The sequence below is a fragment of the Myodes glareolus genome, chromosome 6 (genome assembly GCF_982192425.1).
Source record: "Myodes glareolus chromosome 6, mMyoGla1.1, whole genome shotgun sequence".
NCBI classification, from domain to species: Eukaryota; Metazoa; Chordata; class Mammalia; order Rodentia; family Cricetidae; genus Myodes; species Myodes glareolus.
The window spans coordinates 5,170,674-5,197,600 of record NC_142031.1 but is presented as its reverse complement, the minus strand read 5'-3'; the positions used below and the strand labels follow the sequence as shown (position 1 = coordinate 5,197,600).

The window sequence follows — 26,927 nt, the reverse complement described above, 5'->3', positions numbered from 1 at the left end:
CCAAGATTAAATAAGCAGTAACGATTATTGGGGAGAGGAGACTCTGCCCCCCACCCCCACCCTGCAGTCTGCAAGCCATTCAGGGAGCCCCAGGGATGTGACTTTTGTGAGGGTCACCCATGCATGGGCTTTTTAGTTATGCAGCTGCCTGGGTCAGCCATATTTCTCTAAGCAACCCTTCATCCATACTTGTAGAGACATTTCATTTGTATTTTAATAAATAAAGCTTGCCTGAGGATCAAAGAGTAAAACAGCTGCACTGGTCAGTCTTACAGACCAGGCAGTGGTGACGCACACCTTTAATCCCAGTAGCCACACTAGTTGCCATAGAAACCAAGTGGTACGTGTCTTTAATCCCAGTAGTGCACACCTTTAATCCCAGCCCTAGGAAGGATTATAAAATGGGAGGAGACAGATCTCAGGCGCAGTCTCATTCTGAGATTCCCGGAGGCAGGATCGCCATTTGGCACTGAGGTCAAGGTAAGAGCCAGTGGCTGGCTGCCTTGCTTTTCTGACCTTCAGGTTGAACCCCAATATCTGTCTCTGAGTTTTTATTAATTGCGCTACACATACTCCTGTAAGTAACCCCAACACACTCATTGGTTCGTTAAGCTAGAACAAAGTGGGGTTGTTCCAATTGTCTGTCCTCAGTGACCTGTCTGAAGTGGACAGACAATTGTTCACACAATACCTGGGTAAGAGAACACCCTCCCAGACTGGCATCACCACCCTCCCAACCCCAGCACACAGAAACAGCCCCAGCCCCACCAACTTTGCTCATCAGAAACTGGGGAAAAGCTGCAGAAACATCAGATTTTACAACCAACATCAAGGTCATATTTTGGGCCATTTTAGAGCGCACAGTCCAGTGGCACTGAGTGCTGTCATACCTTGTAGGGCTGTCCCCAACTGTTCGACTCCATTCCTTCTCTTTTCCAGCCAAAACTCTGTCCCGTTAAGTACTCACCCCCAGACTGAGGATATCCGCCATCTTTCTCTGTCCCCAGCTTGACTCTTCTAGACCCCTCACGTCAGCAGAACTGTGTAGTGTTGGCCCCTTTGTATCCAGCTCAGGTCGCTCAGATGATCAGCTTTAAGCTCCATGTTGTGGCTAGTGTGTGAATTTGGCATCTAGCTAGCTCTGGGAAGTTCGGCACATCCCAGTGGACTCTCCCTGTTATTTTTATTGTTCTATTCTGGTTACTTGAGCACATTCACTAGGAATGAGTTTATCACTATCCATCTCAAGATCTGGGGCTCAAAGGTGGCCAGTGGGTCATCCCCCTTGGTCATGTACGCTGGGTCTGAGCAAGATAACACCAACTCCACAGGACCCATCGGGTTCCCAAGTCCTCTGCTCCCAGACTGACTCCACCCCCTGGGCCCTGATTGACAGGTGTCCTCCTCCAAGCAACACCCTTGCACCACGGTAACTGTGCAGGCTAGCATAGTGACGCCACCTAGGTAGCAAGCTGGCCTTGTCCTTGGAAACGTGCCTTCCTGCTGGGAAGCAGACTTACAGCTCTGGACAGACAGTTGACCCATTGACATAAGCAAAGGAAGCCTTAGGAATCTAGTGAGAAGGAGGCCTGGGGAAGTTGCCAGGACCAGAGAAGGCATCCAATGAGAAACAACCTAGCTTGGATGTGAGAAGATAATGTGAGGCCCATGGCAGAGTAAAGGCAAAGATGGGGGCAAGAAAGACAATGCGGGGCCTATCTAACCACATTGGGAGCTTAGAGGTGGGTATGAACTGAGTCAGGAATGTGAAATGAGGGGGCAGGCTGAGACCAGGAAACAACCCTAGTGAGTGTAGACCCGAGATCCTAGGAAGTCTCCAAGGCTCTCAGGTAGAATCTGATGTTAGACAAAGCTGATGATGGGAAGGTTAATGGTGAAGGCGTACAGCCCTGAGCAGAAGCATACAGAGAGATCCCAATGCCCGGCACACCATGAGAATGAACAGTGAGTTCTGAACCTACAGGAAGCAGAGGGCAATGATAAATTCACAATGCAGGATCCATGAGTGGCCAGTCAGAGGCAGGGGGCCGAAGAAGAGCCACAGGGAAGAGCAGGGCAGAGTTTAGTTGTCTTTGAAATACGAAGGGACCCTTGGGAGAACCAGAGACATCGGATGGTGCAAACCAGGGTATGTGTGACTGAGGGAAAGAGGCGGAGTCCAGCTGAGATTACAATATGACATCCAGGGGCCCTGGAGAGAAGATCTATATCAGTGATCAACAATATGACATCCTGGGACCTGGAGAGAGGATCTATGTCAGTGATTAACAGGAGGAAGCTCATTAGAGACAAAATGCCCACTGATCATGGAAGAGCAGGACCTGAGGTCAAGAAAACCTGAAAGGATAAAATGAGCCCCCAAAACCCCCGCATTCTCTTGCTGCCAGGTTCTTCTCTCCTCTCTCTGCCCTCCCTCCTTCTACTCAGAGTTTTACTGCGTACTGACTAAAAGCAAGTAGAGTTCATTATAGGAAAATTCTATTACTAGGCCCCTATGTGTTGGTGTGAATGCGCTATCTATAACAATCCAATTAATTAATTAGATAACTAATAGCATTCTGCAGCTCCCTTCTCACCGGCATAAACAGGATTCTTCCCAGGAGAAGGCTCTCACGTCTATCTTCAGCCTCACCCATCCTGGCTCACAGGGAAGATGGTATGCTTCCCAGGGAATGGGAAAGAAGTTACCAGAATTTCTAAATCATGCTCTCCTCGACTGTATTCCTCACCCTGTGCTGTGCAGGGCCTGTTCCCACCATGCTGGTCCTGCACTGTCTGTTTCTCAGGGTAGAGATGGGGGAGTCCAGCCCAAGAAGTGCTTAGGAGGCCCACCTGGCTGTCACAGTCAACCCACTGGCTCAGAGGGAGGCCCAGACTGGCACCTCTGTCTCCAAGCTGCTACTGAGACACGGTAGGATGACTTCCAAGGCTGCCTTCTAACTCCTTGTCACTGTGGACTATGTCTAGAGAGGGTGAAGAGTTCTAGTGCCATTAAGTTCAGAAAGTCTCATGGCCTTGCAGCCCTTCTCTGCCTGGCAGAGCTATGGTGCAGACTTGAAGATTGGGGTGGGCGGTTAGGAGAGTGCTCACAAGGCCAGAGGAGGATGTCAGATCCTTGGGAGTTGAAGGTACAGGTGGTTGCGAGTCACCCAGTGTGGGTGCCAGGAACCAAACTTGAATCCTGTAGAAGAACAGAATGTGCTCTTAGCTTCTGAGCCACACAGCCGCTAACCTATAGCAAGTGCCACGGGGTGCCGTGCTGATGTGCTGGCCAGGCCTGAGGCTGGATGTGCGAGACAGAACAACATGGAGAGGCCAGGGCTCTTGCTTTAGTACCCAGACTCCCTCTTTTCACACATTCCTGCTTATCTCACAAGTGCACATGCAGGGAACATTCTGGGTATTCAGGTTCCCCAAGAACAAAGCCAACTGGAAATCCCCCCATTAACACATGGGAAGAGGCAGATGAGGGATAACTCACTAAATAGACACACAAGCGCTCTGAAAACCAGCACAGGGGAGAGGTGACAGGGTCTGTGGGTGTGGGCAGTAGTCGTAACACAGCTCACAGAGAAAGGGGGCAGCCAAGCCAGGGCCTGAAGGAGGAGCTAGATAACATTCTAGACAGAGAGAGGACTCTATTCCAAGATCATAAATCCACACAGCAGAGTGGGGAGGGTGGGATCCTGCAGTCTCCAAATGATAGTATAATCCTGTCGTGCACGCAGCAAGTGTCAAACAAAGGTGTCCCCGAGGCTGAGTTTTCAGGCTTAGGAGCCCACCTGTTTACTGCACAACACAGGCCATTTGAGCATTCCTCATTTGGTCCTGTGGCGGCCGCAGTGCCACCCTGAGGTCCCCGACCTGGGACCATCTTTGAAACACACCTCATTATGAACAGGTGTAAGGGGCTTCCAGGACCTTCTCTATAATTAGGATGAGCAAGGACAGCGCTTATCCCTAGAACCCCAGAAATCCTCAGAGGCAGCAGTGGGTCCCTCCACAGTTCCTATACCAACATCTATATGTGGACTGATTACAACAATTAATTTAATAAGGATTCTTCCACACAAACAATGTATCATTTTATTAGCAAACTCTATAAATGTCAACGGTGCAATTCATTCTTATTAATTTTCTAAAATGAAATTAACAGTAGCTGCAAACAAAACTTGCATTGCCTTCCCATTCAGCAGAGTATTGGTGAGATTAATTCCTTAATATCAGGAGACTGGCTTGTAGGGACTCAGCAGTTAACTGTACCAATTAATTTCAATCCTGGAAATGGTGGGGGAGGGGAATTCAAACTCAACTCAACAACTAATTTAGGAAGGTCCTTGAACAACCAGGGCAACTTGTCCTCCTGGGACAGGAGCTTTCGGGCGTAAACGCGGAGCGTGAATGAGGCTGGACCAGGAGTCCACGCGTTCACTCTGCTGGAGCAAAGACTCTCAGACTCCCAGAGCCTGAAGGAAATGTTGACGATGCCTCCGCAGTCCAGGCCACCAGTGGGCTGGGGGACACCACTCACAGACAAGGACAGTGACAGCCTGTGACAGACATGGACACGCACACCTGCAAGGCAGGGTCATAGAGGTTATCTCCCCGGCCCGAGATGCTCTTGATGACCCAGGAAAGACAGACTGGATGGAAGCCCTGCTTTCTGATAAAGAAGAGAAAGGGAGGAGACACTTGGGGAACTGAGAAAGGGAAGAAAGAAGAAAGGGGGAGAGAGGGAGGGAGGGAAGGACAGAGGGAGGGAGGGAGAAAAGAAGAGAGATAGAGGGGGGCTTTTGAAAGAGCTTAACAGATTTTCATATAGTTGTCACAATGCTACCAAGTGACAGAACCAAGCCTCAAATACGAATCTATCAACATGGGACCTTAATTCTTTCTCTTGTTTTGCACATCCCTATACCTCATGACAAGTCTCTTGATCCATTATACTCCAAAAGGTCAGAATTCAGTATGACCAGAAGTTACATCCTCTTCTTAATGGGGATCCCCAAATTTCTGGGCTGAAATGTAAGGGAAAATCCCAGCCTTGCAACATTCTAGAGCACTGTGGGCACAGCACGCATGCATGCGTGCATGTGTGCATGCATGCAAAATCCGCCTTATTCTGGAGATTTTCACTCCATCCCATACATAGCTCTCTCTTCCTGTTTGGATTCAAGGAGCGTGGTGGCTAATATTACTGGCCTAACAGAATCTAGAATCACCAAAGAGGAAAAATCTCTGGGTCTGTCTCTTGGCATGGAGGAGGGAAGACACCTTAACTGTGGGTAGTACCATCCCAAGGACAGAAGTCCTGGGCTGCGAAATAAAGGAGAAGCGAGCTGAGCATCAGCATTCATCTCTCTGTTTCCCAAAGACTCACTGCGGCCCAGCAGCTCACCCTCCTGCTGTCACGCCTTCCTTGCCATCCTGAACCTTTTAACCTCAAACCTTGAGCTGAAATTAGCCTTCGTTTCCTTATGTTATTTTTTGCCAGGTGTTTTGCCACAGCAACAAGACACTGAATAAAGACATCTTGTCTTGTGAAGGAACATTCTACACACCAGAACCCATTCCAACATGGCTCAGAGGGGATAGATGGGCCAAACTCAGGACCAAGTGCAGAGAATCTTCATTCTAATGCCACAGACTTCTGTGCTCGTCCGTGTTGCAGACTGAGAACCCCATCTTTTAGCCTCCAGCCTGCAGTCAGTGCCCTGCAAGCCACCTTCCCGCTAAGATAAGCGCCTGGCCCTGTCACTGCTAATAGAAATGTCGTAGCAATTGGAAGAGAATGCCTGCAGATCTCTGATGGTTTAGCATGAAACATATCAAAAATAAAAACTTAAAGAGTTGGGCAGGAAATAAGAAGCTGTCTTCAAAATGAGCCCCAAGTCCCAGGCCCGCTATCCTTCACTGGTAATAACATCACTTCCGTGGGCAGGACACACGTCGGCTGTATTTTCACCAATTTTCTCCAGTCCCGGGTGGCAAGAGAAGTTAAGTGTTTGTGGCAGTTAGAGGGTTCAAGGACATTTACTGTGTAATATTTAGCCATTGCTTCTGATTTGGGAGCTCTCTCTCCCAGCAATCAAGAATAACCCGACTTTATTGATGTATAAAGCACACTGAGATCCAAGCAGCGGTTAAGTTCATTTTCCTTTTTAAAAAGTATGCACCACGGACGGCAGGTGGGTGCCTTCCCAAAATAAACTGCCCCCTGTGCCGCACCTGTCCGATGAGCTCTGAGTGCCTGGCTGAGGGATGGAGCCCAGAGCCACCCCGTGAAAAGTTCCGACAGCTGTTGCCCAGTGTCTAAGCCTCCTCACTGCGTTCACCACCACTGTCTTGGACCAATTAACGAGCGCTCCCCTTCACAGGCCATCGGGCACCGCATGGCACCGCCACCTCATTACCCTGCACTGAATGACCGAATCTGGGAATCCACAAAGAAAATCAATCATCGAGTCTCACCATACCGAGTTGAAAATCTGTGAGAGCTGGGGTATTACCTTGTCTTAGGGGATGTGGTTAGCCATTCTTCGTGCTTCTCAAATGTTATTAAATAAGCCGCAATTTCCTGCAACAGAAAAATAAAAAGATAATGATAACAATTAGTTCATGTTGAACCCTGAGAAGCAGAAAAAAAAAAAAGTCGTTATTTTTCCCGGCTGCTGTGCATCGTGACCAGGCCCGAACTCGGACGCTTCTAGAAAAACTGTTGACCGGGACTCAGCCTCTCTTTTGATTCCCTGAGTCCTTTTCTCTCAACCAGCCACACAACCACCATCAAAGCCTGGGTTTCAAAGGAAGAGTCAGTGACAAGGACAAAAATATTTCTCTGTGGAAGGAAAACATCAGAAACCCTTTGAGACCCCAAATGCCATTCATCTGAAGGGGATGGGGACACACACGCCAGCAACAGGTCTCGGTGTACACGCCGCTTCTCCGAAACAGGATGTCTTTCAGCTTCCTCACCAAAGAACTGCATCCTCTCAGCTTGACTCCCAGCCCCCACCCTGAAGCCAAGTCACAGAGAGACAGAGAGAGGAGAGAGAGAGAGAGAGAGAGAGAGAGAGAGAGAGAGAGCTTTTCCCACTGTTAACTTGATCTATTGAGCCGAGCCTCAGAGAGCCAAGTCAGCTGAGTTTCAGGCAAAGATGGAAAAAAAAATGTGAGCACCTGAAGGTAAATTAAATATTTATAAAGACAATAACATCATCACAGACAGAATTACTGATTTATTAATAATTTCCACAAGGAGCCAGTGAGTGACACAGCATAAGTCATTGCCCCATCTCTAAGACATGACACGGCCATTACACCCAGATTCAAACAGATCTGCTAACATGAAATTGACTGGGATCATAAGTTAATTAAAGTTGGGCTAGTACACATTCCCCTGATCTTGGAGGTAATGTGACCCAGAGATGCCACCAGGGACTGTGAGGGAAAAGCCGAGCACGGCCCTGAGGCTCTCTCTGAGCTCTTGCTACAGCCACAGTTGCTCCCAGCTCCTTGGAGAAGAGTGGACCATCTGCCCAGAGACCAGCAGCCTCTTAGGCTTAGACAAAGTGGGGCTCAGCCCTGTGGCCAGCAAGGGCCCACGTGACTCTTGGGAATGGGAAGATACATTCTTGATGTCAGATATACAGGTCAGTTATTGGTAGAAATATGACCTGCCATGCCATGAAGACCACCAGGGCCAGTGAAGACCAAGACCCTCTGGAGTCATGGTAAATGGCCATTACCACATCCATTGGAACCAAGAGTCCGAACCACCACAGCCTGGAAGACTGAACCATACAGCAAGAACTCAGGACACAGCAAGTGATGGCAAAGCAACTGCTCTTTGAGTTCCTCTCATTGATTTTTAGCTAAAGAAAGAACAAGCCTATTGAGCTGTCATCCCTGAGCCTCTTGAAATTTGTTTCCTCTCTCTGAGAAAATCCACTTCCCTGGGGGTCTCACCAGAGGTCACTAATCCCATGCCCAGGCCAGCCTGGCTTCTCTGCTCTGGACTAGTCATCCATTTTCTGCCCTCCCACAGCACCTTCCTCAGTGCAGAGGACTCATCACTGTTTATCCTAATTGTTTCTTTACTCCAGTAGCATCCCCCATCAGACCATTCAAGAGTAAGGATTGTGTCATCGCTGATGCAGTCACATGACTCAATGGTGTCCTGGAGCATAGGGGGAAACCTGGAAAAAAATGTCTGTTAAGAGCAGGATGAGTTGGTAGATGGGTGGGTAAAGTAGTGAGGGGTGTAGATAGATGGGAAGGTAGCTGATTAAATAGGTGGGTGGATGGACAGGTGCACAGGTGAATGGGCAGGTACACAAGTGGATGGGCAGGTACACAGGTGGATGGACAGGTGCACAGGTGGATGGACAGGTGCACAGGTGGATGGGCAGGTACACAGGTGAATGGGCAGGTGCACAGGTGGATGGACAGATGCACAGGTGGATGGACAGGTGCACAGGTGGATGGACAGGTGTATAGGTGGATGGACAGGTGCACAGGTGGATGGGCAGGTGTATAGGTGGATGGGCAGCTTTACAGGTGAATGGGCAGATGCACAGTTGGATGAACAGGTGCACAGGTGGATGGACAGGTGCACAGGTGGATGGACAGATGCACAGGTGGATGGACAGATGCACAGGTGGATGGACAGGTGTATAGGTGGATGGACAGTTGCACAGGTGGATGGGCAGTTGCACAGGTGGATGGACAGGTGCACAGGTGGATGGGCAGGTGAAGATGGATGGATGGGTAGATGGCTGAACAGGTAGACAAATGTATTGATAGGTAGGTAGATGAATTGGTGGATGGTGGATAGTTATGTGGCTTGGTGGACTGGGATGTGGGTGGATATGGTAAAGAAGAGTGGCCACTATAGATAGAAATATGCATTTATAAGTGAAATGTGTATGTGTCTCTCTGTGTAATGTGTGTGTGGTAGTGTACATATATGTATGTATATTTATGACTGGAGATGACAGACAATTGATGCGAAAGCTGAAAAGCTGCACAACAGTAGTTCTGGAATAAAGCCTTGCAGCGATTTAATTAACTGAGTTACCACAGAAAGGCAGCTCAGCATCACTCCAAATTGCCTCTCTGTTGTGAGCAAACAGACCTGGCCTTGAGTCCTGAGTCTGCCAAAGATCAGCTAACTCATCTCGAGCACCTTGCTTATCCCACCTAGACCTCAACTGCCTCTGCACAGAGGAAAGTATCACTTCCCAGGGCAGATACAACAAATGATAGCCCTTCTATCACACTGACAGCCAGAGCATGTCTGTGGACAAAGCTTCCATGATCAGCATTACAAAGTTGACATGGTGTGAGCCACCTGCCTAGAGACCTCCCCCCTAAGGAGGTAGCGGGTGCCATGATGGTCCAGGCCACTGCTGGGTGTATGGATATCTCTCCCTACCCCTGCCTCCTGACACCAAACTCTCCCACACTCACGCTCACAGGGGATGGAAGTGCTGGATTCAACCCTCATTGCATCTAATTTGTTTTCACACAATGCTGAGAGCAGACCATGGCTACCACACAGATAGTCAGTCGCATGTTAGCATCTCTCTGTCATAGTTTCAGCAGACTTGGTATCCAGAGTAACCTGCTGACTAGATGCCCCATGTGCTGGCTAGTTTGATGTCAACTTGACACGAGTTGGAGTTATTTGGGAAGAAGAGGGAACCTCAAATGAGAAAATACCCCCACTAGATTGAGTGACACATTTCCTTGACTGATGATTGATGTGGGAGGGTCTCACTGTGTGGTGTCACGCCTGGGCTGGTGGTCCTGGGTGATACAAAAAAGCAAACTGCATAAACCTTGGGGAGTAAGGCAGAAAACAGAATTCCTCCACAGCCTCTGCTTCATTTCCTGCCTCCAGATTTCTGCCTCAACTTCCCTGGATGATAGACTGTGGTATGGACTGGAAGTGAAATTAAACCCTTTCCTCCCCACGGTTCTTATGGCCATGGTGTTTTTCTCACAGATATAGAAACCTTAGTCACCCCAGACCTCTGTCCTAGCTAATGCTAACACCCCAGTGACCCAAGAGATAAGGACATAGTACATTCCAACACCCTGACATCTGTCACCTTACTTCACAGACCCACACACCCGAAGACCCTTGCAAACCCACTTCTGCCCACATCCTCCACAGCCTAACGGGGTTTCCCACTCCTGCTGTCCTCCAGAAGGGAAAATTTCTCCGGACCCTTGCTGCACTCGGGCTCTGCGCTAAAGACACTAAACGCCTACTGTGTGGCAGCCCAGGAACTCAGCTACACAGCCCAGGAACTCAGCTACACAGCCCAGGAACTCAGCTACACAGCCCAGGAACTCAGCTACACAGCCCAGGAACTCAGCTACACAGCCCTCAAACTCACAGTCAGTGAGGGGATAGAACCAAGGCAGCCCAGGAACTCAGCTACACAGCCCTCAAACTCACAGTCAATGAGGGGATAGAACCAAGGCAGAGCGGTCACCATGCTACTGCGGGCCCATGGCGTATTCAGCTGTATAGCCAAAGGATTAGCAAAGGCCTCTTTAGCCAGAACATAGAAAAGCAAACGACCAGAAAACCACACTCAATAAGGAGCTTTCTTTGACCACTGGCCACTCCCTCCTCCTCCAACAAAGGAGGTGTGTGTGTGTGTGTGTGTGTGTTTGGTGTTTCTTCTGGTCTGTGACACCTCCCACACAGCTTGGAAGAGCAACCATCCCACTTAATACCAACTATACCAGCTTTTCTGAGCAAGAGAACTAAATACTGGTAGCCAGGTCCTGCCTCCGCATGGTCAGGATGGCTGAACTTGACACCAGGGGCGGCCACATGCTACTCTTGGTCTCCTAGTGTTCCGGAAGTGTCTGGGTCACCTATCTAACCTCAGCTTCACGCTACCTAGTCTTGCCAGCCCATTGCTTGTCAGAATTCATCCCTTCCTCTTCAGATAGGCAGGCAGGGGCTGGATGCTGCCCTCTCAAGTTTTAGGACCTGACTGAGCAGATGGAGACACCAAGGAACCAAGCACCCTCGTGGTAGTTGAAGTTTAATGAGATGAGACAGCGTAAGAGCCATGGAAATTCAGAGTAACTGGGCGTGGAGACATGGATCAGGAGTTAAGACTGTGTACTGCTCCTGCAGGGGAACTGAGTCCACTTTCCCGCACCCATATCAAGGAGCTCATAACTATCACTCCGGCGTCAGGGAATCTGTTACCCTCTCGTGGCCTCCACAGACACCTGAGTCATGTACATACCCACACAGATGTGCAGAAAGACACATTATAAAAAAAACATTTTAAATGAAAAATAACAGACACAAATGTTCAGGTCAGCATTACTTGCAAGAGCTGAGAATGAGGTGGAGGCCTGGCAGTCCATAGATGGACGAACGGGTCCATGGAGGGTGGCCTCTCCAGAAATGTGAACCAGAGCTAAGTCCCGTCCCAGAGGGCTGTAACACAGAGATCCTGTCATGAAGGGACAATGCTTCATGAAAGAAGCCTACCACAACAACAGGCCACGTGTTAAGAATACTATTAACAAATTACATAGAACATCCCAGTCAATTGGCAGAGAATGCAAATGTGTGGTTCTTGGGGCTGGGGATGAGTGAGTGATCTGAAGACCTGGGGTCTCCTTCTGGGATTGTACAGACATTAGGAACTAGCAGGAGCAATGGCTGCACACCGCTAATGCTACAGAGTCGCCTTCTCAACCTGTGGGTCAGGACGCCTCTGGGGGTCGAACAGTCCTTTCATGGGAGTCACTTAAGAATATCAGAAAACACGGATATTTACATCATGATTCACAACAGTAGCAAAATTACAGTTAGGAAGTAACAACAAAAATAATTTTGTGGTTGGGGGGACACCACAGCATGAGGAGCTGTATTAAAAGGTCGCAGAATTAGGAAGGGTGAGGACCACTGCTCTAGAGTTTACATAAGTAAATTTGATGGTAATTATTTTTTAGGAGCAAGAATAGAGCTCCTGCATCCAGCTACATTTGGTTAGGTGATGGAGATCCTAGCCTTCCCTGCCTACACAGCAGACCTGGACTGAAAGGGCCATTTTGGCACATCCGCCGGCCTCCTCCAGCCTCTTGCTATCCCAGCATCCCTCACTCATCCCAGACCCTGCCCTGACACTGAAAAGAATGGCTCCACTGTCAAGATGAAGAAACTCACAGCAGGCTCCAAAGCAAAGACTGTCCAGCTTGCAGATTTTAAATGCTCAGTTTGTCCTCTGAATGTTCCAATAGAAAAACTGCTGCCAGAATCGAGCGAGTGTGTGGCCGGGCAGGAGCAGCAACCTGTGGGAGAGGGAATCCACAGTTTTGTGGACTCTGCCTTGCATCAGCAATGGTCCCTGCCAGCAGGAAGGCAGAGGGTTTCCCCAGGCGTACTGTCGTGAAGGATGAAGGTACAGGATGGGGCTGTAGAGCTCTTCACCCCACTACCCAGACACATCATCCAGGGGTCAGTAATCCCCAGGCTCTGAGAGGACTTCAAAGCCATGGCAGCCATGAGCCAGTGGTGGGACTAGAGGCCTGTGGGTAAGAGGGCACTGCTGTGCTGGTCTGGCTCCTCCAACTGTGTCCCTCCTTGTACCCGTTCACCATCTCTGCCCACAGCCCCCTCAGGTGCTGGTCTCCCTGGAGAATTGTCAGGCTGCCCTTCACCACACAGTGGATGTTAGCTGCAGGAGCCTGCCCTACAGTGACTATGGTCACTGTGGACTCTAGAACTCCAGCATCATCTCTCTCCCTCCCTCCCTTCCCCCCCCCCCTCTCTCTCTCGTACAGTTTTGTGTGGAGAATCTGAACCTGTGTTCCTACACAGCCATAGGACCCCAGAGCTCTTAGAAGCAAAGGTGGCTGTTGTCTCGGTGGGTGGCTGGGAGTGTGCAAAGCTCCTCTATGCACGATGAAGACACAGAGCCACACTGGAGCCTCCCTTAGAGCAGGGGGAAGGGGCATAGATGGACAGTTGCTGGGGAACACCACGCCCATGCAGATGCTCTACAGAAACGCCCACCCAGGGAGCCCCCCCAAACAGTTCAGGGCCCACCTTAGCCCTGGGGCCCCACTCTCTTGCCACCACGTGTCATCCTCAAATTTCAAGGAGCTGCATTTTTTAAGGTTAAAAAAAATTGAGAACTTTAATAATAGGTTTTATATTTTAACCCAAATGTATTCAAAATAGAACTGCCTAATTTTAGAAAGCAATCGCGCTGTCTCCTATTCTGCATACTGTTTTCTAAACCTGGCTGCGTTTCCACTCCCGGCCCACCTCAGCCAGGCTCAGGGGCCAAACAAGGCTGGTGTGTGGGATGGTGGCCCTAAATAGACACTGTGGGAGCCTGTGACAGACCGAACCTTCTGGCAGTCAGGTGGAATCCGGGAGGGAAAGAGGGGGCCACCATTAACAGACACTTCCTTACAGGCAGGGCTCATTGTCACCTCAGTTTCCCTCCGAGTGACGATGCTGTGTCCTCCTCTGGGGTGTGAGAGCCCCCTACCTGTCTGGTGTAGCACACAGGAGTCTGGGAAGGGGCTTCATCAGTCTGTGGGTCTCCTCCCCCCCCACCCTGAGAGGCGCGCGCGTGCGCGCGCACACGCACGCACACACACACACACACACACACACACACACACACACACATCATCTGTTTCCAGCGACACACAATAGTCCAGCACAGAGGCGGCAGCTTGCTCCCAACACTCACACTGAAAGCAGCACTCAGGAAGAGGATAAGCCCCGCCTGACCATCTCCCTTACTCCATTTTCAAGACACATGTTCAATGTCTGGAAGAGACGGTCTGTGGGGAAGCCCTTAGTACTTTCTCTAATGAATTAAACAAACAACGCTGATAACATGTACATGTCTGTAAACATGTGTACTTGTCATATACATATATGTGCATGTTTGAGTATGCATGTGTGTATATGCTTGAGCAGGTATTATGTTTGAGTGTGTATAATGTATGTGTATACATATTGAATATGTGTATGTATGTTCGTGTTTGTGTGTGTAGGTATATGCTTAAGTATGCTTGTGTATATGAATGGATGTGTATATGCATATGTGTGTTTCTGTGTATTTGGGCATTTATAGGTCATGCCTCCTGGATAGTATCATATATGTTCATATGTGTGTTTGGGTATGTGTGTTTGTGTATGTGCATTTCATCTGTGTGTATGCTTATGTGCATGTACATATATTTTATCATATATATTTGGGCTATGTATATATACACATGTGTATGCATATATGTTGGTGTATGCTTATTCTATAGTCTCCTGAGTCCCAGTAACAAAAACATCTCTGTGGCCTGTACAGTCTCAGCTACCTTTTGCATTAAGGGGTAATTTTGAAAGTTTTGTTTCTATGAGAACTCTGCACAGGTTTTATCTGCGAGGACGGACGCTGAGGGGAATAGGCAGTGCTCTGCTAGCAGCTGGCCCCGGCATCTGCTGGAGCCACAAAATGCAATTATATTACTCCCAAACGTGAAGTCAAAATATCTTGTTTCCAATACTCTTGGTTTTAAGGCTCATACTGAGCGTCCTCTGGGCATTTCGGTGGTGCCAGCTCTCCGTGCTATGTGCTTTATTAGGGATATGTGAATGTCATATTAATGACTTCTAACCAACATGTTTACAGTGCAAGAAAATTTTCCCAGAATCTGCCACTCACTGCACTTCACTAAAAATAATTGGCCCTAATTTAAATAAATAACCATCCTATACCCCTTCCTGGTGGCAATTCTCCCTGAATAAAGCTGGTCGGTATACTTCTGTGACAAGGATCCTACCTGAGTCCAGTGTATAGAATCCCATCTAAACTCTCTGGGCCTGGCCTCTTGCCAACATCTTACCTTCATGGGAAACCCTGGCTCCCCACACACAAGTTAGACCAACACCCCAACTCAAAGTGATGAGCAACCGTGTTAGAATCCATGAGCATATGGACTAGCGGGCTTCCTCTTTTTGTTTCTCCATGGGGTGTGCCATTCCTCCACTCAGACACACCATGTGACACGGGTGAAGGCCTCTGGGGGACACCATCTGAGAGACTTCCAGAGTGGTGTGGAGCTCAGAGTTCATGTCTAACAGCTTAGACTTCTGCAAAAATGAAGTCTGGTGCAGCTGTCTGTCTGTCATGGGGGATGGGGGGACATGCTGTGGCTTCCCCAGGGCCAATTGGTGAAGAAGCAATGATCCAGCAAAGACACTCAGAGATGGAGCAACTCACACCATCACAGATACGTATCCATTCGTCTCTGCAATTATCCCGTGAATAACTGAGGTCTTACAGCAGACCAGACACCGTGTCCTAACAGTACAAAGAAAAGTGAGTGATGGTCCTTGGGAGAGCAGCTGGGAAGACAGACAGGGCTGTGGGATTCAGGGCTGCCTTGTCCAGTGCAAGGCCTGTGAGGATGCTTCCTTAGCAGTGTGAACAATGAGCTCACGCTGAGGAGAAAGGAAGAGAGGGTTGAGCCAAAGATCCAGCACTCGGAGGGCTCCAAAGTGAGCAGGGGCCTGCCAGGCAGGCTAGCAGCAGAGATACTGGAGCAGGGGACAGCATGTGCAAAGACAGGAAATGGTAGGAGTTAATGTGTTTGGGGAAACACCAGCAAATGAAATGGCTGGAGTTGACAAGGTCTGGGGAAGATGAGTAGTAACTAAGCAGGGGGGTGCAGAGGCCCCAGACTGAGGAGCAATTACAATGCCGGGCAAGTGGAGTCTCAACCGTTAGAGTCAGGGCCCGAAAGGCTTTTTAAGCGGAGGCGAGACCTAGAAGAAGACATACTTCGGAAATGTCACTTTGATGGCAGTACAGTAGAGGGGCACCTGCTGAGAGACTGCGACGACAGTCCAGGCAAGGGACACGGGAGCTCATGAAACCTGACAGGCAGAGGAGAGAACACAGCACAGAGCAAACATCTATGAAAGAGAAGCCAGTGAGATGCGGGACCCAGTCTACTGGTAAGTGACATGAGGCAGAGGGACAGGCTTGAAGCCAAGGGCACCCACTGGCAGCCTTGGGGCTGGACCCACAGAGTCAGGCTGGCTGGGCCTGAGCTCTATGACCACTGTGTCTCCACCCTGCTGGTGTCCTTCACTAACTACATCCATGCATTTGACCTTAAGCCTCCTAGTGTGACAGTTATGACATTGGAAATGGAGTGAATTGAAAGACCACGGTTTCTCCAAAAACATAGCTGAGAACACAAATTTTAAAGAGGCTAGAACATATCTGAACACTTGCCATTCCTTAAGTCAGTAATCTGCGCTGGTCTGAAGTGATAAAAACATTAATACCACCCCAGTCTCTAAGTTAATGCTATACCAATTGCCTCATTATTACTCTTCTCTCTAAACTCTAATTTCCTCCTTCTTTGTCCTGCTCATGGATGCTAAAGCTGGGCCCTGGGAACAGTTCCCCTCTGCCAGCTTAGGAGAATGTTAAGAGTTATAATTAGGGAGCCACAGGAGCCAGGAAGATCATTCAATCAGTGAAATATTTGCCACATAAGCATCAGGGCCTGAGTTTGGACCAGAACCCATCTTTAAAAGAAAAATTAAAAAGTTGGGCATGGTTCTGCACACTTGAAATCTCTGTGCTGGAGAGGTAGAGACAGGCAGACCCCAGGGCTTATGGGTCAGCCAATTTAGCCTCCTTGGTGAGTCCCAAGCCAAGGAGAGACTCTATCTCAAAAAAATGTGGACAGTACCTGAGAAATAATGCCCAAGGTTGTCCCCTGGTGTCCATATTCATGCGTACACATGCAAACACATAAAACAGTGGCCCTGTACAATGATATAGGGGGAAAGCACAGCCATAGTCCTCCAGTTTCCGTAAGTCTAAGGTGATATTGCTACTTTCAGCACTGTTTCCTGGAGATGGAACCCAGGAGCACACAAGCAGCACAGATATACCCATAGGACCTAATCCATCCACCACCAGCTGCTTCTGCCAGCTCTTTGTCCCTTGGTGTCCTCAAGAAGCAGAAGCCTCTCCTGCAAACCTAGGCTCATCTCCTTGGCAAATGCATGTTCCTTTGGAGGTTATGCACTCTTTTTTTTAAAGGTCTGGACTCCAGCCAGTGGGGTGCAGGAAGAATCTTTCCAACCATCCATTGACTCTCCATCCGCAGCCTAGAGGTCATACCTGCTCTCTTGCCCTGAGACTGTCAGGACTTTTAGGACCATCTTTTATCCCTATAAGGGGTTGGTCATCTTCTACTGGGAGATCCATTTTATATATTTATCTATCTATCTATCTATCTATCTATCTATTTTCTATTTATTTATTTATTTGTGTGTGTGTGTGTGTGTGTGTGTGTGTGTGTGTGTGTTTACAAGCACATGTAGGTTCCTGTGGAAGTCAGAAGAGGATATTGGATCCCCTATAACTGTAGTTATGTATGGTTGTAAGCCTTCCAACATGGATGCTGGCAACTAAGCTCAGGTCCTCTGCAAAAGCAGGATGATATGGAATTCCCCTCTATATGCTGTGATTACCACTGTGATTACCATTAATGAACAAAGAAAACTGATTTGGCCTGATAGGGTAAAACAGAGATAGGCAGGGAAAACTAAACTGAATGCTGGGAGAAAGGAGGTGAAGTCAGGGAGAAGCCATGGAGCCCCGCCAGAGACAGATGCACTGAAACTTTGCTGGTAGGACATATGATGCACAGATTAATGGAGATGGGTTAAATTAATATGTAAGTGTTAGCCAATAAGAAGCTAGAGCTAATGGGCTAAACAGTGTTTTAAATACTATAGTTTCTGTGTGATTATTTCAGGGCTGAGCATCCGGGAACAAACAAGAGACTCTACTACAACAGCAGGATGCACTCTTAGCCACTGGGACATCTCTCCAGCCTTGAGCAGCAATTCTTCACATCCCTGCTAAATAATAAAAGTATGCCCTAAGTGGGTCCTGGCCAGTGGGAGAACCGTCCAGAGCCAGCCATCCACCAGTGGCCTCTATCACTCCCCTCTATTATATTAAGACAAGGCCTCTTGTGAACCAGAAGCTGGAAGAGAGGCTAAAGCACACAGTGGAGATGAGAATGTGGGGGTGACATGTCTTTGGGGAAATAGCCGATATATCCCAGGGAACACTCCACAGCAGTCTCACTAAATGTCCACCAGATGAGGCCCCCGAAGGGCCAAGTGTCCGACTCTAGGCTTAGTTAGTTCTCAGTCCACCTATGTGTGTGGATAAAGAGATATAAGTATGTATGTAATATATCTTGTCTTTTGGGGTGTGTATAGCCACACAAGTCGGTGTGTGTTCACATAGTCAGAGGATGACATTGCCTTTCTCCATGGCTCTCTCTCATGTTCCTCTAAGACTAGGTCTCTCACTGAACCAGAGACTCACTCATTGGGCAGCCCAACCAGCCAGCAAACTCCCAAGATCTGCCTGCCTCCCTCACCCTACACAGACATGTATAGCCATGTATGCTTCTGACATGAGTGTTATGGATTTGTAGTCAAGTCCTTATATCTGCACAGTAGATGTCTTATCTACTGAGTCATCTCTCTAGCCCCAAGAGTTAACTGCACTTCATCAGTTTCATTGGGATATAATTTGCATAGAGTGAGATGCATCCTGATTTTAAATGTACAGTCAGTGAATCTGAGCAAATACATAACATAAATACATGTGAGCATTCATCTCTACCATCACATTCAAATTATAAAACCTTACAGCACCATGCAAGGAGGATTTCATTGGCTTATAGAATCTTAGGCGTACATATACACCTACCCCCCCTCTCTCCCACACGCACACACCATTGCGGCTGGCTTGCACAGTAGTTGATGGGAAGTCTGCAGGAGGTGTCCATCTTTGGTCTCTGTCATCTGTCTTTTACCCCATCTCTCTAAGCATCTCCCTCCATCGCTGACAGGATACCTTTCTGTAGTTTTCTCCATATCTGTTTTGTTTGCGGAACCTCTTGAGTCAGTGAGCTTACTGCCTTACTCGGATTTGGAAATCATGAGCCATGATCTGGTTCTGTTTGATACTGGGTTTAGAATCCAGGGCCTGAGCACACGCTGCCCTGGTTCTCTGCCACTGAGCTGCCCAGTTGTCTCTGTGTATTAACATAGGAGAAACAGGCCTCACTGCGGCAGGTCTAACATTCCTGTGGACCCACTCAGAGCTTATCATTAACCTTTTATATAAGGTAAAGGAAGGTTCTACAGACCTAGAAATATTTTTGCCTGATCGCTGCCGTGGTTGGACATTACTGAATTCTACAGGTATTCAAAGAGAACTTACCAATCTGGTAGTCAAAACTGAACCCCTCAGGGGTAAGGGAGAGGGTTTGTTTGATAAAGGTCTTGTCTTTCAAGTACTAATATCCGAATTCAATCCCTAGAGCTCACATTTTAAAAAAAAAAAAAAAGCCCAGGGATGGTGAAACGCTACTGCTGGGGAGCTGCTGGGAGGGTGGAAACAGAGGGGACTCTGGAACTTTCTGGCCAGCAGCCCAGCCTGCTTGATGAATTCCAAGCCAGTGAACCCTGTCTCACAAAGAAAAGAGGATCAAAACTCAAAGCGCTCCTTTGACCTACACACACACACACACACACACACACACACACACACACAAGCACACACGCATGCATGCATACACATGCACATGCACACACACAAGCACACATACACACAAACATATACACACACATAACCATGGATACTTCCATTTCTACTTGAGCCCTGTGGAATTTTTAACATCTAGCATCTATAGGCTCTTTGTCCAGTCTGTAGAGTTTCATCTATGTGAACACAAGCCAACAGAACAATCCAGGAGAACCAAAGAAATTTCTGAAACAATTACCCTGCAGAGCCCACTCGTCCTTAATAGTCTACCCTGAGATGTTCTGACCTCTTCAGCCTCTCCAGCCTTTGCCTCATGTCTCCTCCACTGGTCAGGATATCTGCACCCTGCTTGGGATAGTACCCTGAATCCAGGCTGGAAATGCAAAGAACTGCATGGCTCACTGTCCCCCAAGTGGCCATAGCCCAACTACTTAACATGCTTTTTCATGCATTTTGTCCAATTTCATCACAGCAAAGGACAAAACTGGTTCCAGCTACTCTGACAGGGCCAGCATCAAGGACTTTGCAATAAGTTTTTGCAGATTTTTCTAATGCCCAGGCAGGTCAGCCATCTTTGGGTAGAGGATATAGGTTGCCTCAAGAAGTAGGGTTAAAGCCCTGAGTGCGCCCTGTGGTCGCAGAGAGAGCCTGACGCAGCCTCTGGGGCACGAGACAAGCTTGAGCGACAGAGTGGAGCAAGAGAGGGTATGAGGCATGACTCTGCACTGCCTCCGCCTCCATCTCCACGACTACAGCCTGTCTATCATTCATGCCCCCAACGAAGACACGGGCCTGATAGGTTCTGCCGAAGAACTGGAAGAGCCTAAAAGAGCAGAGCCTGTTGCTTCTAGAGCCGCGATGTAAACCTGAAGAGGAAGCGAAAGCTGTGCTGCAAGAAAAGCTGGCTTCTTCCTCAGCCTTGGCAGGATTCTGTCTGCACAGAAAGTGTCACCAACAGCCGCACACTGCCAACTCCCACTGAGAGTGAGGGACAGGGGAAAGCTGTAGAAAAATGGGATGCATCCACTTGGGCTTGTGGAGTCACTTCCCTTGGAGATAAGTTCTGAATTCTTGGCTAAATAAATCAAGAAGGGTGTGTGTGTGTGTGTGTGTGTGTGTGTGTGTGTGTGTGTGTGTGTGTGGTGTATGTGCTTTGGTCTGGGCGAGCATATTAATCAACATAGCCCCTTTGAAATGGTTTTCTGTCACTCAAAGTGGTCAAGAAAACCTTGAAGCTTGTTGACAATAACTCTGGTTCCATGGAGGCAGCAGAAATGGATTCCGGATCTTCCCACCTCCAGGACAAGCAGAACTGTCTTACGCTGGGCAGCTCCATATCCTTACAGGATGAACACCAGCGCTCATCTAAAACTGCACCACCACCCAAAAAGACTAACAAAAAGAAAAAGAAGGAAACAGAGCCGTCTTAAAAATTAACACGTCCAAGATACAAGCAGAAAACATTGATCAAAAGCTCCTATCGTCCCTCACGGTCGACAGCCCCACAGCCATCCTAACACCCCATAATGGAATCCCATTATCTACAAAAGAAACTCGTTCCAGAGGAGAGTCGCAAACAAAGAGAGAATCAAAGGAGGATGGCAAAGCGGGGGGACTCCTGCCACACACCTCTGCTCCTGGAGAAGGGGCTTAGCACAGCAGCTGAGTCAGACAGAGGAGTGTGCAAAGAGGCAGCTCATTCCTGAAGTCACAAAATTGAGCATCAAGGGAAGCACAGCCTAAGGGAGGTAGGACTAGAGAGCCTGCTTCCCTCTTTTCTTAAAGATCTTGTGTGTGTGTGTGTTGTGTGAGAGAGAGAGAGAGAGAGAGAGAGAAAGAGAGAGAGAGAGAAAGAGAGAGAGAGAGCACGCACGCGCACACACACACACACACACACACACACACACCTGCACACACATGCATCAGAATAGGAATTGGACATCCCCCTAGAGCTGGAGTTACAGGTGGGTGTGAGCTGTCCAGTGTGGGTGCTCTGATACCCCAGGAAGCCGCTTGTGTCCACCGCTCCCTGCCCCCCACGCAGCACTGGGGTTACAAGCACACATGTGACATGCCTAGTTTTTTATGTGCATGTTGGGGCTCTGAACTCAGGTCTTCAGGCTTGTGCTGCAGACATTCTTACCGTGTGAGCCATCCCCGCCCCACCCCCGGACTCAGGGCCTGCTTCTTTCTTTCCAGGTGAAAGCTGAACAGATGTTGACTTTACAGAGTGAGAAAACAGGCTAGACAATTGCCTTTCCCAACATTCCAGAGGTGTCTGCTTTAGGAAAATATAGGGGTTTCCACTAAAGCAGGGCACAAGGAAGATTCATTAGCAAACACCTCAAAACCTTAATTCACACTTCAAACAAACAAGTTAATTGTGCAGCTAACAGAGTGTGACTTGATTATAGGCCACCAGTGGCCATTAATAGATGAAAGGTGTTTGGGTTTCAATAGTGTTTGAATTTCATAACCCGCCCGCACAGGGAGGCAGGCTTAGACGTCGACTCCGTTTGCTAACACCTGCGATCTGGAATCCCGTGTGGAAAGCAAGCACCCCGGCTCTGGGCTTCTGGGAGTGAAGCACAAACAAAAGAAGAATCCATGGATTGTAGACAGGCAGTTTCTCTCTGCTGCTTTGAAGAGGGGCTGAGTTTGGTCTCAGAAGACTCTAACATATGCAGAACACAGCCTTCCTATCTGACTCACAGCTCAAATGGGCCTCTGTGAGGTGACTGCAGAGGGGCGCGCAGAGGGGACAGCCATGGAAACAGGCTGCAAACATCAGTGCACATACCTTGTTCTAGCTGTGAATAAACCTGCCCCGAGCTCTCTTTGGTGAGTCTACACCTCAGACGCTCAGATTCTGTTGGAAGGCTAAAAGGGGGGGGGGGGGGCTGGAGAGACAGCCAGCTGGTAAAGTGCCTGAAACACAATCATGGGGGCTAAATTTGGATCCCTAAAACCCACATAAAATCTGGGTGCAGTAAACTCACCCATAATCCCAGTGCTGGGAGGATGCACAGTGAGACTGATACCAGGGCCACTGGTTTGTCAGGCTGAGTGAGCAACCAAGATCCAGGTTCAAAGGAAAATGTTGCCTCTTACTAACATGGAGGGTGATCAAGAAAGACGCCTGAGGCCAATCTCTGGGTTGTTCACACAGACACAGGCACCCACAAGCAAACATGCATACACCTACATAGACACACACAGGCAACCACAAGCACACAATCACACACTCACATAGACACACACAGGCACCCACAAGCACACAATCACACACTCACATAGACACACACAGGCACCCACAAGCACACAATCACACACTCACATAGACACACACAGGCACCCACAAGCACACAATCACACACTCACATAGACACACACAGGCACCCACAAGCATATACATGCACATAAGCACACACACACAGATACCCACAACCACATATGTATACACATAGACACACACACGAATACCCACAAGCACACACATGCACATAAGCACATACACACAGACACCCACAAGCATATATGTGCACACATAAACACACACACAGGCACCCACAAGCATACATGCACATAAGCACACACACACAAGCACACAGGTACCCACACACATAGACATATGCACACATCTATGTGGACACACACAGGTACCCCACACACACTTATACACAACACATGGACACATACATGGACACATAGGCACCCACAAACACATCTGTACACACACACAGGTGCCTACAGTCACACTTGTACACACCCACATGGGAACACACACAGCTAAAGAGAGCTATTCTCCCTCTTCCCTCATTTCTGATAGCATCAGGCAGACAAATGAAAGATACGGAGCCACGCAGCACCATAGTGTTGCAACAATCAGCATGGCTGCCGGGCACAAGTCCCAGTCAATCAAATCCATCTTCATGAGGACTTCATAAGGAGATAGTGCATAGACTGTCGAAACCATACAATAGATCCTGCTCTCAAAGGGCTGTCAGGGAGGCATTAGCAAAAATGAAACCTAGTGCAGTCTTCAATTTGGATTTTTGCTTTGCTTTCTTTTTTCTTGTGTGTATGCATATGTCTGTTCCTGTATGGGAGTGCATGTATGTCAGTGCATGTGCACATATGTGAGTGCATGTACATGTGTGTAGAGGCTGAAAGACAAGCTCGGGTGTCATTTCTCATGGTCCATCCACCAATTAGGCTGGGCGGTTTGGCCAGCCAGCTCGAGGGATCTTCCTGTCCCTGCCTCTGAGTACTGGGGTTACAGGTATATACCACATCTGCACGTTTTAAAATGTGTGTGTCAGAGGTGAAATCATATCACTATGCTTGTATGGCAAACACATTATTGACTGAATTGTGTCCCCAGCCCTTTTTGTCTTTATGTGAAAAAGAGTTCCTCGCAAAGGGAGGCCTACCTTGTCCATTGTGGGACGAGTGTACAAAGTCAATGTCAAAGATCTGCAGCCATACGCACCCCCAGAGAGCTGCCTAGATGCAAAACTCATCCTCACTTAAAAGCACTTGGACTTCCTTGGGGATCTGAGTCATGCATTTGGGAAAACATGAGTTTCTGAGAAAATCTCCACATTCTCTTTGAGCTTACAACCTTCAAACGCAAGACACATTAGTACAGATTTTAAGGCCACTGAAAGAGAAATCCCGGGAAGAATGAGGCCCACCCAGGCCAGACTTCAGCCTAAAAAGCCAAAAACATGAGAAAAGAAGGCAAGTATTGCCACTGGCCCTGAAACAACCATGGGGCGCTGTCCCCGGTCCTGAAACAGTTAGAGTGTTGCCCCTGGTGCTGAAACAGCTAGAGGTCGCTGTCCCTGGTTCTGAATCACCGGAGCTGCTGTTCCTGGTTCTGAAACACCGAGGCGCTGTCCCTGGTTCTGAAACACCGGGGCCGCTGTCCCTGGTCCTGGACTAACCGGTGTGCCGCTCCTGGTCCCAAGCCAATAGTAGTTGGGTGCTGTCCCTGGTTCTGAACCAGCACTACCAGGGGCTGTGATTTGTGGGAGCGGGGTTTTCTCATACCTGTGACCTGTGTACACGGGGAACTCACCTGCGGAGGTTACAGGAAGACATAGCATGGCCACCATGTCCACTTGAAACATGATCTCTCACTGACCCAACATCTGTTTCTTGGCTAGGCTGCCCCAGCTATTCCCTATCTCTGCTCCCTACAGTGTTAGGGTCACAGGCATACACATCCACGTTCAGCCTTTATGTGGATACTGCAGATCATGACCTAGGTCTTCGTGTTCTCACAGCAACTGATCTTACCCACTGAGCCATCTTTCTGGACCAGGATGGCATTTTTTTTTTTTTTAGGTAGATAGGTCTTAATCCCTCAATGAGTCCTGGAATCATTCAAGGTATACATGACTTTCTTTATGTCAAATGAAGTGGAGAAGAGTGGGACTGGGAAGAAAAGGTGAAAGGGTACAGCATGTATTGCTTCCCTGAAACTCTTGTCCAAGTATTTCATTCCAGGTGAAAATATAGACATGTGTTCTGAGTCAAGACATAAAATATATGATTGTCTGATTGACAAGGACAAAGTATTGACAAATGGCTTCTCTGGTTGCTGTGCTGTGTCCTTGAACATGAAGATTCCCTAACCCTGTGCCCAGAAAATTGCCAAAATGTCAGTTGAGAGGTGGTGGTCATTGAAAATACAGGGTATAATCCAGCAAAACAGAAAATCAGGAACCTGCAAGCCCAGGAACTGGAGAGATGAGGGGTGAGGAGAGGGTATCATTGCTTTTGGACCACAGTTATCAACATTGTGGGAGTTTTCCTTCCTGCGAAGTTGAAATAGACAGCAGGCTTCCAACTCTAGGCATGACTCCTTGGTGGTTTTAAGAAGGTAGCTACACATGAAGCTGCCATGCCCAGCCCTCAGGCAAAGATGATTCTGGCTACCAAGTGACACAGTGTCCTCCTCCTCTGTCCACAGGCCCAGGAAAGGGCATTACTGTATGGTAGCAGAGATAGTTGTGCCTATACACAAGGTGTGATGGGACTAAGTGGACAAATTTATGTAAGCTACTTAAAACAGGACCTGGAACTCATTACTGAAGCAAAAGGGTTAAATATTACTCTGATTTCACTTAGCTATTAAATTAGGGTGGGAAAAGCAAAAGTTCCACATTATGCAGCTATTTAAACCATTTGTGGGAGGCTTGAGAGATGGTTCAGGTAAGAGCACTGGTTGCTCATCCAGAAAACCCAGATTCAATTCCCAGCAACCACAGGGAAGCTCACCACCATCTCTAACTCCATTTCCAGGTAATTTGACCCCCTCTTTTGGCCTCTATAGGTACTACACACATGTAGTACACATACATTATGCAGGCAAGCAAAATAGTCATATACATCAAATAAAAATTTAAAATATTATAGACTGTTCAGATGGTAGAGCAGGTAAAGGCACATACTGTCCAATGATGTCAGCCCTAACAACTTGTATTCAATCCCCTAAGCCCATGTAAAGGTGAAAGAAGAAAACTGACCCCACAACATTGTCCTCCAAACTATATGTACTTTGTGACACTCCCCACCCCATCACACACACACACACACCACATATGCATGCATGCATATACACCATAAACACAACATGCTTGAACACACAAGCATGTACCCCTACATACATGCACCACACATATACACCACACACACATACACACCACACAAACACACATTCATGCACATGTACATGCATATACATGCACTAAATTTTAAAACAGCTGAGGGATATTTTAACACTTATGAGGGTATTGAAAAAGAAAATACAATAAAGTTGTGTAATATAATCTCAACCATATTTTTGAAGAGTTTTGGAAGATATTTTGTGAGAATATTAACAGTGGTTGGATTTGGGTGTGAGTACTTAGATCAATTCCCTTTCTGTGCACTTTCTTCTATTTTCTTCTATTTTTCAATTTTTTCTACAATTAACATATGTTTTATAATTAGGCGAAAACTATACTTCAAAGACTCTAATTCAGAGTCAAAATGGCTTTAATCTTGAAATGAAAATGTGCCATTCTGCAAAGCATACAGTAAAGCTGGATAGACAGACAAGGAAGGCTGGGTTTTTGCTTGAGACCACGCAGAATCTTTGCTGGCTCTCTGATCTCTCGATGATACTTCACAGCTACTGAAAAGAGGGATTTTACACCAGCTTTTGATCTACTTCCAGTCCTGGGTGAACAGTGATAA

The 26,927-nt window shown here is 48.0% G+C and overlaps 1 protein-coding gene across 10 annotated transcripts in view; it reads right to left on the bottom strand.

The window, feature by feature from the left end:
* Camta1 (calmodulin binding transcription activator 1) overlaps positions 1 to 26,927 on the bottom strand; it is an 832,857-nt gene that overhangs the window by 536,005 nt on the left and 269,925 nt on the right. For all 10 annotated transcript variants that reach the window (XM_087906830.1, XM_087906831.1, XM_087906832.1 and 7 more), the window contains exon 4: positions 6,531 to 6,598. In XM_087906830.1, coding sequence (XP_087762956.1) covers positions 6,531 to 6,598 — 68 coding nt within the window. The remainder of the gene's footprint in view (positions 1 to 6,530; positions 6,599 to 26,927) is intronic.